This window comes from Vipera berus, assembly GCF_964194415.1.
Source record: "Vipera berus genome assembly, chromosome: 1".
Lineage (NCBI taxonomy): Eukaryota > Metazoa > Chordata > Lepidosauria > Squamata > Viperidae > Vipera > Vipera berus.
In genome coordinates, this window is record NC_138202.1 from 349,890,134 (window position 1) to 349,904,300 (window position 14,167).

At 44.4% G+C, this 14,167-nt stretch overlaps 1 protein-coding gene across 4 annotated transcripts in view; it reads right to left on the bottom strand.

Annotated features, from left to right (window-relative positions):
• RAP1GAP2 (RAP1 GTPase activating protein 2) overlaps window positions 1–14,167 on the bottom strand; it is a 218,446-nt gene that overhangs the window by 58,659 nt on the left and 145,620 nt on the right. For all 4 annotated transcript variants that reach the window (XM_081346583.1, XM_081346581.1, XM_081346580.1 and 1 more), the window contains 6 exons: window positions 13,658–13,736; window positions 12,469–12,522; window positions 9,798–9,881; window positions 8,939–9,039; window positions 8,461–8,590; window positions 6,803–6,958 (listed from right to left, as the gene is read on the bottom strand). In XM_081346583.1, the coding sequence (XP_081202709.1) occupies window positions 6,803–6,958; window positions 8,461–8,590; window positions 8,939–9,039; window positions 9,798–9,881; window positions 12,469–12,522; window positions 13,658–13,736 (604 nt within the window). The remainder of the gene's footprint in view (window positions 1–6,802; window positions 6,959–8,460; window positions 8,591–8,938; window positions 9,040–9,797; window positions 9,882–12,468; window positions 12,523–13,657; window positions 13,737–14,167) is intronic.

Below are 14,167 nucleotides of genomic sequence, written 5' to 3' on the forward strand. Positions count from 1 at the left end.
TTAGTTGAGGGTGAGCACGCGGACCTGGCTTGCATCACGGAGACTTGGTTGGGCCCAGAGGGTGGGGTCCCTTTGGTTGACCTCTGCCCACCAGGCTTCCGGGTGCTACATCGGCCACGAGCTCATGGTAGGGGTGGGGGTGTGGCGGTGACTATGAGGGAGACCTTATGTCCGCGGGAGACCACCGTTCCTCAGATAGTCGGGTGTGAGTCTCTCTTTGTGAGATTTGGTTCTGAGGCGCAGTTGGGCTTGCTGCTGGTGTACATTTCGCCTAGTCGCGCAGCGGCAGCCCTGCCCGAGCTGCTCGATATCCTCTCGGGGTTGGTGGTTGAGTTTCCCAAACTTATTGTTTTGGGAGACTTCAATCTACCATCCCTGGGAGGTTCATCTGAGCTAGCTCGGGAGTTCATGGCTTCCATGACGGCCATGGACCTGACGCAAGTAATTTCTGAACCAACTCATGAGGGAGGCCACACCCTTGACCTGATTTTTTTATCTGGACGGTGGTTGGATGATCTTGGTGGGGGCTCTCCATTTATTATGCCCCTGTCATGGACCGATCATCACCTCCTGCGGCTGGTCTTCCGTTTTGCCACCCCCCGCCGTGGGGGTACGGAGCCAATTAGATGGTACCGCCCCAGACGCTTAATGGATCCTGATAGATTCCAAGCGGCGCTGGGGTCCCCACCTGCCTCCATTGCTCACAACTCGGCGGATGCCTTAGTGGAAGCCTGGGAAAGGGCAGCCACTGAGGCACTTGACCGGGTTGTACCCTTGCGGCCCCTGACCCAGTGCAGATCCCAGCGAGCTCCATGGTTCTCCGCGGAGCTCCGGGAGATGAAGCGTCGGAAACGGGGCCTAGAGAGCTGCTGGAGGTCTAGCCGATCCGAATCCGACCGGTTGCGGTTAAGAACCCATATTAGGTCTTATCTCGCAGCGATGAGGGTGGCGAGGTGTAATTACTTCTCCACCCTCATCGCGTCCGCAGATAATCGCCCGGCCGCCCTGTTTAGGGTGACTCGCTCACTTCTTAATCAGGAGGTGAGGGAGGATCCCTTGCAGGGTCGTGCCGAGGAATTTAGTCAACATCTGTCGGATAAAATCGCTCGGATTCGGACCGGTTTGGACTCCAGCTGGGCAGAGTCTGGCGATCAGGACACGGGCGGTCTTGTCAATGTTATCTGGGAGGAGTTTGATTCTGTGACCCCTGATGAAGTGGACAGGATTATGGGGAGGCTGAGCTCCACCACATGTTTATTGGACCCGTGCCCTTCCTGGCTGGTTTATGCAGCTAGGGAGAGGACACGAGGCTGGCTCCAGGCGGTCATATCTGCTTCTTTGAGTGAGGGTTATTTCCCCACCGTCTTGAAGGAGGCGGTGGTGAGACCTCTCCTCAAGAAGCCTGCCTTGGACCCAGCTGTATTGAACAACTTTCGTCCAGTCTCCAACCTTCGCTTTCTTGCGAAGGTTGTTGAGAGTGTGGTGGCGCATCAGCTCCCTCTGGTCCTGGATGAAGCGGATTATTTGGACCCCTACCAATCGGGTTTCAGGCCCGGGTACAGCACGGAGACGGCATTGGTCGCTCTGGTGAATGATCTCTGGAGGGCTCGGGATAGGGATATTCCTCTGTCCTAGTCCTATTAGACCTCTCGGCGGCTTTCGATACCATCGACCATGGTATCTTGCTGCGGCGTCTCAGGGGATTGGGAGTGGGAGGCACAGTTCTTCAGTGGTTCTCCTCCTATCTCCTGGGACGCTCGCAGTCGGTGTTGGCAGGGGGGCAGAGATCGGCCCCTAGGTCTCTCGTTTGTGGAGTTCCTCAGGGGTCGGTTCTCTCGCCTCTCCTGTTCAACATCTACATGAAACCGCTGGGTGAGATCATTCATGGTTTTGGAGTTGGGTATCATCAATATGCTGATGATACCCAACTTTTCATTTCGACCCCAAACCACCCCAGTGATGCCCTCGCTGTGATGTCCCGTTGCCTGGAGGCGGTACGGGTCTGGATGGGGAGGAACAGACTTCAACTCAACCCTGACAAGACTGAGTGGCTGTACATTCCGGCATCCCGGGACATTCAAAACGTTCCATCGCTTTCTATGGGGGGTGAGCTCTTACCCCCCGTGGATAGGGCTCGCAACTTGGGAGTCCTCCTAGATTCACGACTTACCCTGGAAGACCATATAGTGGCCGTGACTAGGGGGGCTTTCGCCCAGGTTCGCCTGGTGCGCCAGTTGCGGCCCTATCTGGACCGGGATGCCCTGTGTACGGTCACTCATGCACTCGTGACCTCTCGCCTAGACTACTGTAATGCTCTCTACATGGGGCTTCCCTTGAAGACCACTCGGAGGCTCCAACTGGTACAGAATGTGGCCGCGAGAGTTGTCTTGGGAGTTTCCCGGTACTCCCATGTTACACCTTTGCTCCGCGAGCTGCATTGGTTGCCAGTTGTCTTCCGGGTGAGGTTCAAGGTCTTGGTTATGATCTTTAAGTCCTTACATGGCATGGGTCCGAGATACCTCGAGGACCACCTGCTGCCGGCGTCAACTCCCCTCCGCCCTGTGCGTGCCCACAGAGAGGGCCTCCTCAGGGTGCCTCCAGTCAGGGAATGTCGACTGGTGGCCCCCAGGGGGAGGGCCTTCTCTGTGGGTGCCCCGGCACTATGGAACCAACTGCCGGTTGAGCTCCGGATGGCATCGGACCTCCGATCCTTCCGTCGCGGGTTGAAGACCCACTTGTTCGAGTTAGCTGGTCTGGCCTGAAGGGGAATATGGGTTTTCTGATTGGTTTTATTATTTTACTATTGCTGTATTTTAATTGGGCATGGTTTAATTCTCTTTTAATTTTTGTATACCTATTTATATATGCCCTGTGAACCGCCCTGAGTCCCTAGGGAGAAGGGCGGTATAGAAATCCAATAAATGAAATGAAATGAATGAAATGTTGGAGTGAATGTGGCAGTAAAACAGACATCTGGGTTCCTTACATTTCCTGGTTCCCATGTTAAGGTCATTGTCCTGTTTCTCAGCTTGTGGGGATCTGCTTCCCTTGGGTGGTTGTCTGGATACAACTTCAGGTCTACCACCAAAGGGCCCACTGAGTTGTGCGCTGATCTCACTTGGTGGGAAGTTTAGCCTCTCAAACTCTACAGAATGGAATGGAGTGGAGTGGAATGGAATGGAATGGAACATGAGCAGAGTAGAGTAGAGTAGAGTAGAGTAGAGTAGAGTAGAGTAGAGTAGAGTAGAGTAGAATAGAATAGAATAGAATAGAATAGAATAGAATAGAATAGAATAGAATAGAATAGAATAGAATAGAATAGAATAGAATAGAATAGAATAGAATAGAATAGAATAGAATAGAATAGAATAGAATAGAATAGAATAGGAGCTGGAAGGGACCTTGGAGGTCTTCTAGTTCAACCCCCTGCTCAAGCAGGAGAACCTATACCATTTCAGTTATATGTAATTTTGAACTTAAGGAAGAAGGAAATCAAAAATATCTAAGCTTGTTTTAAAAAGGCCTATTAACAGAGAAGGCCTGCTGAAAAGTCCCCTCATATTAAGAGATCAGATGGGAACAGGCGTGAAGACAGACATTCTATGTGGGACCTCCTCCCACACTAAACCACACATTCCCCCAAATCCCTCATCAAGCTTAATATTAACCATGTTACCATATTGTGTGAATGCTTCAGCCAGAGGTTTCCCTAAGCCAGTGTTTCTTAATCTTGGCAAATTTATGATGGATGGACAACATGGCTGGCTGAGGAATTCTGGGAATTGAAATCCACCCATCTTAAAGTTGCAAGGTTGAGAAATACCTCCATAACCTTAACACAATCTTTTGTGTGAAAGGAAGCTATTGATTGTAATATTGCAACAAGGCAAGCATTGGGACTACATTTTCTTCCACAACAGCATCAAAGGCCAAAGCAACCCAAAAAACCCAAGCAATCAAATTCATCAAGGTAGTGGGGGAAATATTGGGAGCAGGTGGACAGTAGAAAAGATTATTCTAAATTAAATTAAATTAAATTAAATTACCTGCATATTTGAAAGGACTGCCTCGGCAACTGGCCAAACCCAGCCGCCCTGACTGATTTAAACAAAACAGGCAGGGCAAACCAGGTTGCCATCTGGATAGGAGATACTACAAAATCCCCAGAGCTATGGATTAGACTGAAAAGTTGAGAAATAGTCCAGGATGAGGCAAGGGCTAATCACTGGTGCTGTCATCATTGCCAAGAATGTTACCCAGTTGTAAGTCACCAGGATTTAAGTGTGTCTGGAGACATTCTACTGATCCAGCTTAACTGATGTTGAGGTTCCTCTAAGGATAACCTCTGGCTGGTGAAGTTATTGAACACCTAGTGAGCTCTGCACATCTGGGCAGATGGCAAGATTTCTAGCAAGACTTCTGGGTCCATAAGGAGGGCATAGCTTGCTTCCAACCAGCCTTACCCTTAACATATCTCTCTCTCTCTCTCTCTCTCTCTCTCTCTCTCTCTCTCTCTCTCTCTCTCTCTCTCTCTCTCTCTCTCTCTCTCTCTCTCTCTCTCTCTCTCTCTCTCTCTCTCTCTCTCTCTCTCATGTATTGACTGAACAGTACTTCACAGATAGGCAAAGAACATAATGTATAATGCTATAAGCAGTAATAGATAAAGGTAAAGGTTCCCCCGCACATGCGTGCTAGTCATTTCCGACTCTAGGGGCCGGTGCTCATCTCCGTTTCAAAGCCGAAGAGCCAGCGCTTGTCCGAGGATGTCTCCATGGTCATGTGGCCGGCATGACTAGATGCCAAAGGCTCATGTAACGCTGTTATTTTCCCACCGTAGTGGTCCCTATTTTTCTACTTGCATTTTTACGTGCTTTCGAACTGCTAGGTTGACAGAAGCTGGGACGAGTAACAGGCCCTCACTCTGTTATGCGGCACTCGGGATTTGACCCGCCAAACTGCTGACCTTCTGATCGACAAGCTCAGCGTCCTAACCCACTGAGCCACCGCGTCCAGTAATACAAAACAATAATACGAATAGTAATATAACAGTAATAGACACCTTGGGTACAGTCCCAAAACAAACAGATCACTACATGAACATCATTGGCATTGACAAAATAACCATTAGTCAATTGCAAAAGGCAGCTTTACTAGGTACAGCTTACATTCTGCAATGATACCTTTAACATATCCACATGTGCCTATCCGAGGTCCGTGGGAAGGACTCAATAGTGGACAAAAATGCCAAATCCAGTCAGAACATCTGGCTGGCTGAGCAACAAACCATAATGTATTATTTTAAATGAATTAAAATAAAAGGCAAAACCAGTCCAAAACCGGTTTGTAATTTCCATATTTCATAAGCCAACAAAACTACACTGGTTGCTATTAACTAATGATTATAATCTATCCATAGTGGAGACAATGTGATCCTGGCCTATGAATGTTCACTGTTCTACTTTATCCACATACATTTTCTTTCTAATCAGGCAGTTGAGAAATCTCTTCCAATCCACAAGTGGGTTGTTCATTTTGCATCTCGTGTTTAAGAACTGGACCGCACAAGGCACCGCGTGTTCCAGCCACTCTACAGTGCAAATACTAAGCGATGCCTAAGGGCCAGAAAAATGGCCAAACCTCTCACATACAGGTAGTCCTCAACTTACAACTGGTCACTTAGTGACCAAAGTTACTGAAAAGGTGGAATTTACAGCCTGGATTAGAAGTTTCAACAGTTGGGCCCCTTCTGTGACCATGTGACTGAATTTCAGGAGCTCAGCAACACAGCTGCATTTACCGTCATTTGCAAGGTCTCACCATCTCCTCCACAGCGCACAGAGGGAGAAGGGAACCCTTGTGAGCCTTCTTCTCCATCCATTGTGCAGCTGCAGGCTACGTCTTCTCTTATCTGCCTGTTCCCTGCGTAGCCTCTCTTCCTTCCATCTCCCAAGGTCATTCCTACATACTATTACAGAGAGTCCTCGACTTACAGTCATTAGTGATTGTTCAAAGTTACAATGGCACTGGGAAAAAAGTGACTCAGGACCATTTTCACACTTCTGACCGTTGCAGCGTCCCTATGGTCACGTTATTAAAATCCAGGCGCTTGGCAACTAGTTCATAGTTATGACGGTTGCGGTGTTCTGGGGTCACGTAATCAAGTTTTGCGGCCTTCTGACAAGCAAAGTCAGTGGGGAGGTCAGATTCACTGAACTAAATTAATTGTTACTAAATCAACAGCTGCAGGGATTCCCTTAACAATCGGAGCAAGCAAGATTATAAAATGGGTTGAAACTCACTTAGCAATGGGTATTTCGGGGGGGGGGGCTTAATTTGAGGATTACCTGTACATTTCTTTTCTCCCAATATGGAACAACAGACAGAAAGTGGCAAACCAACTAATCCACAATAATCTGCAAATGCCAGAAGGGGCAAATGCCAGAAGGCAGCTACTGACTACCTGCTCTGCAACCTTCGGTCAAGCTGACTTTGCTAAGGCTTCAAGGGCAGATGTATGCTACACGCCTCTGGGCATTTAATGACATTTCCTGCCAACGTGCAGATAGGCTAACCACACTGCTGAGGGCACCAGCTGCTTCTCCAAGAATAAATAACCATTTTCACAAAGGCTTAGTAGGAACACTTTATCTCCGGTCAAACAGGTACATTTTCAAAGCCACCAAAACACTTACTTGTCAGTTGAGAAACAGATGTGGGCATACACATACACCAGGGACACAAACACACACACACACACACACACACACACACACACACACTTCTACTTTTCTCACCCACTTACTTTATAGGACGTATTATCCATTTCTGGATTTTCTGCCTGGACGACAATATAGGCGTGCAGAAAATTGGAAGCAATCATATCTGGAACAAAGGGAGTGTTCTCTTCTTGGAATATAATAGCCACAATGTCATTGCCAATGTGTCTTTTCCGTTGAAGCTGCGAAGGTTAAAAGAAAGAGACATACACATCTCCAGATGATAGTTCTTAAATAGAAAAACATCCCAATTTTTACTCATCACTGCAGAGTTTTTCTAACTTTAACAGCAAGATGAAGCATGCCTGGCCTAAAAATGAGCCCCTCTCCCTTTCTTGTGTGTGTGTGCACACACACGCACACACACACACACACACCAATGCACAGAGAAGAATGGACTGCTTTTTCACAGTATGCTTAACCAGTATAAGTTTTATATCCAAATATATTTTATTCTTTATACTCTTCCCATCTTCTTTTAAAACATTAACAGAATCCACAATGGTCTGAGAATCAGTGTCTCCACTAGATAACTGACAGTCAAGCTGAAACTAAATTAATCAACTAAATTTAGCAAACCCACAAATAAGTTACCCAGACCTAATCCACATATCAAAGGATAAGACCTGCAAACAGAGAGTTAATTAAATTAGGTTTCCCACAGGAACTGCATGTTCACAAGAATAAACCTACCTACGCACACAAACGCCCCTCAAGTGTCACCCTAGAATCAGCACGTAGACACTTCGCCCCGAACAAGCTGCCCCTATAAAAATCTGCTGTTATACCCCATTTCTCTGCAGCTGACACTACAGGCAAACTCTTTACTTTTAGGAATAAACATTTCTTATTTGCTGAAGATCTCCTGTCTGGATCTCGTTTTTATTTATTCTTGCGCAGCCCCAGCTCCAGTTGGAACCCCAAATTATTCTTCTGACACCAGGTTCGGGAAAGACCAAGTAACTGCATTTGTGCAAAATGCAAAGCTTAAATTTAGTCTTTCTTTCCATGCTGTAGCAAACTGCCATTCCAGACATTTGATGAGTTTTAAGGCTCTGGACATGAAGTGAACCCAGAAAATGAACTGGCCTAGTAAGCCAAGTTGGTAAGAGTTAAGGCTCTGCCCTATGTGGGGGAGTGTACATCTGGCCAGCAATTCAAAAGCAACAACAAGCCTTCAGCAACCCAAGTTAACTGCACAAATAGATGTGCATTTGTGTGTGTGCATATACATGTTTGTATTTATAATTCTGTCTGGGAATGACACCCACCCTTGATGATGCACGTGTTAAAAAAAAAAGCACCATTATCAAAAGGAACATTTATGGAAATTCCCATGAATTTGCATAGAAACCTTTTTAACAAATGAGGCAGAAATGGGGCATAATGAACCTACGGTTTCATAAAATGAGAATCTGGCTGCGCAATACAAAGGAACAAAACGGCAAGCTTCTGCAAGAGGAAATTTGGTCTTTAAAAGACAAAAACAAAAGGAGAAACAAACATCCGTTTGTCTGTGCAACTTCCCTGAAGAGGTTATTCAATCCCAAGGCCTGGGCACGTTGGCCGAAAGCAATTCACACTTTTCCTACCATTACCGGTTACACAATGTTCACTTCGCCACACCATGCCTTGTGCTGCCCTGATATTATATCTCGAAAGAGAAAGGTCAGCTCTTGCTTACCTGCTGGGGATCGCCCTCTGTGAAAGGAAGCTTGGTGGAGACGTGGAACATAATCTCTCTGTCCCTGAACACCGTGTATACCGATTCTGTGCCTGTCTGGGCATGAGTGACATCTAGGCCCCCTCGAAAGCTGAAAAGAAATCAGAACAAGATTGGAGACCTTTACTTCTAGGGGAAGAGAGAGAGAGAGAGAGAGAGAGAGAGAGAGAGAGAGAGAGAGAGAGAGAGAGAGAGAGAGAGAGAGAGAGAGAAGGAAGGAAGGAAGGAAGGAAGGAAGGAAGGAAGGAAGGAAGGAAGGAAGGAAGGAAGGAAGGAAGGAAGGAAGGAAGGAAGGAAGAAAGAAAGAGAAGGAAGGAAGGAAGGAAGGAAGGAAGGAAGGAAGGAAGGAAGGAAGGAAGGAAGGAAGGAAGGAAGGAAGGAAGGAAGGAAGGAAGGAAGGAAGGAAGAAGCCATGTGAATGATTACTTCTTTAACTTACCCCTTGAAATCCTGTAGTGTAATGGTTTCTCCCAACAAGTTCAAGAAGTTTTGGAAGGCAGGACTCTCTTCATTGTTCCCAAACAATTCTTCTTCCTGTGTCTGGAAAGATAAAGCCATTCCAAACAAAATTCATCTTTATTTTGAAACTACCAGCAGCAAAACTAAATTTTGGAAGAGATTATTCCTACTATGGTGGGAGGTAATAAACTTCCTCTCTAAATAAGTATTGTCACTAACTAGTTATTTACTCCTCTCTCTAGAGCCTCTAGAGACAGAGAGGGGGGGGGAGAAAGAGGGAGAGAGAAAAGAAAAGATGTTCAGAAGAGTGATTAATCTTTTTTTCCCACAGCATAGGTGGAGCTGGACCAAGAATTTCTCCAAACTCTTTTTTATTGGCTATTGTTTATTCTTTTATTGCTTTTTTAAAATAATGACAAAAACAGGACAACCACAAAGATAAAAATGTATACATTGTCAAATAAATAAAAGGCATAAAAATGGCTTTTAAAAAAGTGGAAAAAACCAACAAAGAAAAAAAGTACATCATTTTAGCAGTATAGTTACAATTCCTTATAGTTATCTAATGCAGTTATTATTCACACACACACACACACACACACACACACACACACACAAACACACAGACACACACACATAAACATTTATAGTATGTAATGATCATCGGGAGAAGGGCGGTATACAAATAAAATTAATAATAATAATAACTTTTTTAACCACAGAATTGTTGGAACTCCACCCGTTTTAAAGTTGCTATGATTGAGAAAAGCTTCCTTAAACTGTCCAATCACCACCAAAACAACAGAAATATTATTGCTCCAATAAAAGAAATCACTCACTTGCTTAAACTTCTGGTAAATCACCCCAAACTTGAACGTGTTGTTAAGTTCATGTTCATCGTAGGATACTATCAGTTGTGATGCCTGAAATAGGAGAAAGGAAGAGGATGGAGTCATAGAATTATTGGTAAAGAAAGAAAGTACTTTAATGAGTTTGGGAAGTATCTCTCTTTTTGTTTTTTGGGAAGTTGCAGACAAAAGCAAAAGTCTCGACTTATACTCATTAATTTACTGACTGTTCAAAGGTACAGTGGCACTGAAAAGGTGACTTAAAAACAATCCTCACACTTATGACCATTACAGCATCTCTGTGGTCACATGATCAAAATTCAGGCTCTTGACAACCAACATGTATTTACAACAGTTGCAAAGTCCCAGGGTCATGTGATCACCATTTATGACCTTCCAGGTTGCTTCCAACCAGCTAAGTTAATGGGGGAAGCCAGATTCGCTTAACAACAACTTGATTCATTTAACAACTGCAGTGATTTGCTTAACAACTGTGGCAAAAAAAATGTCATAAAATCGGGTTCAACTCCCTTAACAATTGCCTTGCTTAGCAAAGCAAATTCTGGTCCCAAACGTCATAAGTCAAGGACAACTCGTATTTCATCCGCAGAGAACATGCTTCAAGTGGCCTATTTTTTTTATAATTTATTATTTTACTTATCAAATTTTTGAAACCACTCATCTGTTAACGCTGCTAATATCGGATGTTTTTGCATTGGCAACAGATGGAAATGTAGCCATCTTTTCCCTTTCGCTTTTAGAGTGTGATGATGCTGGGAGGGAGGGATGTGAATGAGAGTCCAGCCGAACATAACAACACTAAACTTAGCATGAGAATCAAGGTTATTGAGCCCAGAGCTGATAAAGAAATGTGATTTATGACTTTTAATTGGAGGAGGGAATTGTGCTTTGATACTATGTGCCCAGGGGAGGGGAATTCAGTTTTTGGCTTCGATTATGTAAGTGCCGATATTATGCTACTCAAATAAAAGATCCTTTAAGGTAAGCAATGCCTCGAAGTTCTTTTGAAGAGTTTCATCTGTCAGAACCATGGCATCATCTTTGTCACAGAAGAATGCTTCTTTATATTTAACTTAGAAAAGACTCTGTTGGGAGCAGAACTGTAATTCCACAACTATGCACATGTTGTTAGCTGCAAAGTCGTGTCCGACCCATCGCGACCCCATGGACAACGTTCCTCCAGGCCTTCCTGTCCTCTACCATCTTCTGGAGTCCATTTAAGCTCACGCCTACTGCTTCAGCGACTCCATCCAGCCACCTCATTCTCTGTTGTCCCCTTCTTCTCTTGCCCTCAACCCTTCCCAGCATGAGGCTCTTCTCCAGTGAGTCCTTCCTTCTCATTAGGTGGCCAAAGTATTTGAAACTGTGCACATAGACCTACTTAAAAATGTGAGAATTTCAGTCACTGAAGCTCTCTGTTATCAGGTACAGACCAATGTCTGAATCCCTTTCCCTGTATCCTGAAACTTCTGCTCCATCTCTCACTTCGTCATCTAAAATGCTGAAGAACATTTGAGCTACAGATTTCCAGAGGCCCCTATTCCTATAGTGTGACCTGAGGAACTTCAGAGGACTGTATTTCCTGAAGCTCCTTGCGCCAGGTGTAGTACAGAAAAGACAGTCAACAAGACAGAACAAAACCAGGAATACATTTCAAAGACTCCTCTATTTGGAATGAGGGCTTTTCAGACACACTCCAAACCAACCTTGTCCAAAGAAGGTTTCAATAGAAGAGAATATTTGTAGCTCAGGGTTGAACTGTGGGGTCCTTGGTGCTTTCTGAGCTTAGTGGTTTTCTTGCAGACATGTCATTAGTGCACTGATGACGTTACCTAGTTTGGTAATGAAATGTCTGCAAGAAAACTACCAACCTCAGCAAGCACCAAGGACCCCACAAAGAAGGTTTACTTCTCAAGCTGCTCCCTTCTCAACCATGCCTCTCTCTCTTTTCTCTATCCATCGTCATGCCATCTTTTTCTGTAGCTACTCTAACCCTCTCCTTTTGCAATACCTGGCCTGAAAACCTCTGATCACATCCCATCAGTAGAGCTGAGCAGCCCAAAATGACTTTGCTCGACATTTTTAGTTGTCTGATCTCCCTGAAAGCTACTGGCAATTCAAATGCTTATGTTGGTCCTCAGTTTCTGTTGCATACCTGCAAAAAGTAGAACAAGGCCATCCATAGTTTCACTAACTCCACTTATCAGATACTTTAGCCTGCTTTTATGATAACCACCCTCTTCCCGCAGAGCTCTTTTAGGTTCAGATTCATTTTTTTTCTTGAGTGGGGGTCAAGAATAAGTCAGACTAAGCAGGTACATCAACCCAACTCTAATCTAATTGCATTCTTTTTTCAAGTGCCTAGGGAATGTATTATTAATCCCAGGTGACAATTCTGAGGCATATGCTGCAAATTGATGAAAATCTCTCTCCTGGCCATTTTCGTGCCTCTCCACGATATTTAGAATTGGGGAAGCTATGTTCTCAAATTGGTGCATTTCAGTTCTACAGAGATAAAACTGTATGCGTGCAGTTCATAGAATCAGAGGGCTGAAAAGAACCTTGGAAGTCTCCTAGCATAGTTTAATCTGCACATCAATATCCTTCTGGAATTAGGTTTGTGCATCATTGCTTAGCTTACCTTGGGATAGAGCACCGGGTAAAACTTTAATCCAGTGGCATCATCACAGAAGGCCTGTTTAGAAATGCAGCAAATGGTGAGTGAGAAATTGGGACACCAGAGACATAGCAGCCCTTTGGGAAAAGTCAAACAGCCCTTTGGGGGAAGTCAAAGATAATATAAAACGAGCAAAATAACTTTCTTTGTTGTATCGCAATTGCGGGATTGATTTAGGCCAAGGAAGGGGGAGGTGGGGATCTGGGAGACAGCAATTTTTCTTCTAGATTTTCCCCACCCTAAACAGCATACATTATTTTTGGATGATAATAACTTGTCGTATTATTATTATTATTATTATTATTATTATTATTATTATTATTATTATTATTATTATTATTTGTAGTAGTAGTAGTAGTAGTAGTAGTGTTAGAAGTAGTAGTATATGTCATTGTTACATTACCCAAGAGACTATAATGTAATTGCAGAGTAGTAGTTTGGTTTCCAAAGTATCAGTTCTGTTGTAGGAAACGCTAGCGCACGTCCCATGGTGCACCACGAGAGGGCGATATGGCTTCGCACCAGAAAGTAAGACAAGTGGTTCTTCCTGCAGTGTCATCCAAAGCCCCCTCTCTCCCTGGAGCCTCCTCACCAATGGGCACCACAACTGGGAAGGTTCAGGGGTCAGGAATCTGACTGCCTGGACCGAGCACCAGCTCATTCCACCCTCTGAAGTGGTACCTATTTTATCTACTCACATAGAACATGCTTTCAAACTGTTAGGTGGACAGAAGCTGAGGTGAGTGACAGGAGCTCACCCCAACAGGCAATGCTAGGACTCAAACCACTGGAGCAGAAATCACCTCTAGTGTCATTAAGACACTGAGCCACTTATACTGCAACTTGACCTAATAAATATGAACTGCCTCTTTACTATGGATCTAATATCTAGTTTCACATTTTTTTTACCACTATACCCCACCGGTGTCCTCCTCAACTGTCTGTACCAAAGACACCTTTGGAGTCAAAGCTGTCCAGCTTATACGTTTTTGTCTGTGTTTAATTCTCTTTTCCATCGTGATCTTTTTTTTTCCTTGCAATCATTAATGTTTTGGGGATGTACTTTCTGTAACAATAAAGACCAACCTCTAAAATCTCAGTCTACTAATGGTCACAACCACGATCGTTATGATTATCACTCCAAGCAACCTACCTTTGCAATCTGTGGAATGTTTGGCAGCTTGCTGAGTCCAGCTAAAGGGATTCTTTCATGTAATGTTTTTGCTTTGGACCTATGGAAGGCCAAAAGAGAGAGAGCATCAGACACAAGCGGTGACAGTGTAGCAATATCGCCAGGCTCCATTAAAAGGAAAGATCCGTAGATTGTTTTGAACCATTCAAAGAGGTTTCATTTGGACATGGTTGTTACGGTTACCATCTCCAGTTCCCATTTCCTTTGAAACATCTGTAATTTGTTGGGGGAATAAGAGGATAAGACATTACGGAGAGAAGAAACGGTACTATATATAATTGATATTTTCCAATATCTTTTGAAGGGATTGTTTTCCTACTGGTTTCCTTGGGCTTAACTGTAGGTCAAGCAAACAATGTTCATTGCCAAACTCATTACCAAAGAACAAACTTAAACAAACTGTTAAATAATTTTTAAAACCCAAAGAAACTCAGATCCATGATTAAACGGCTACAGAACATCCTGTTATCC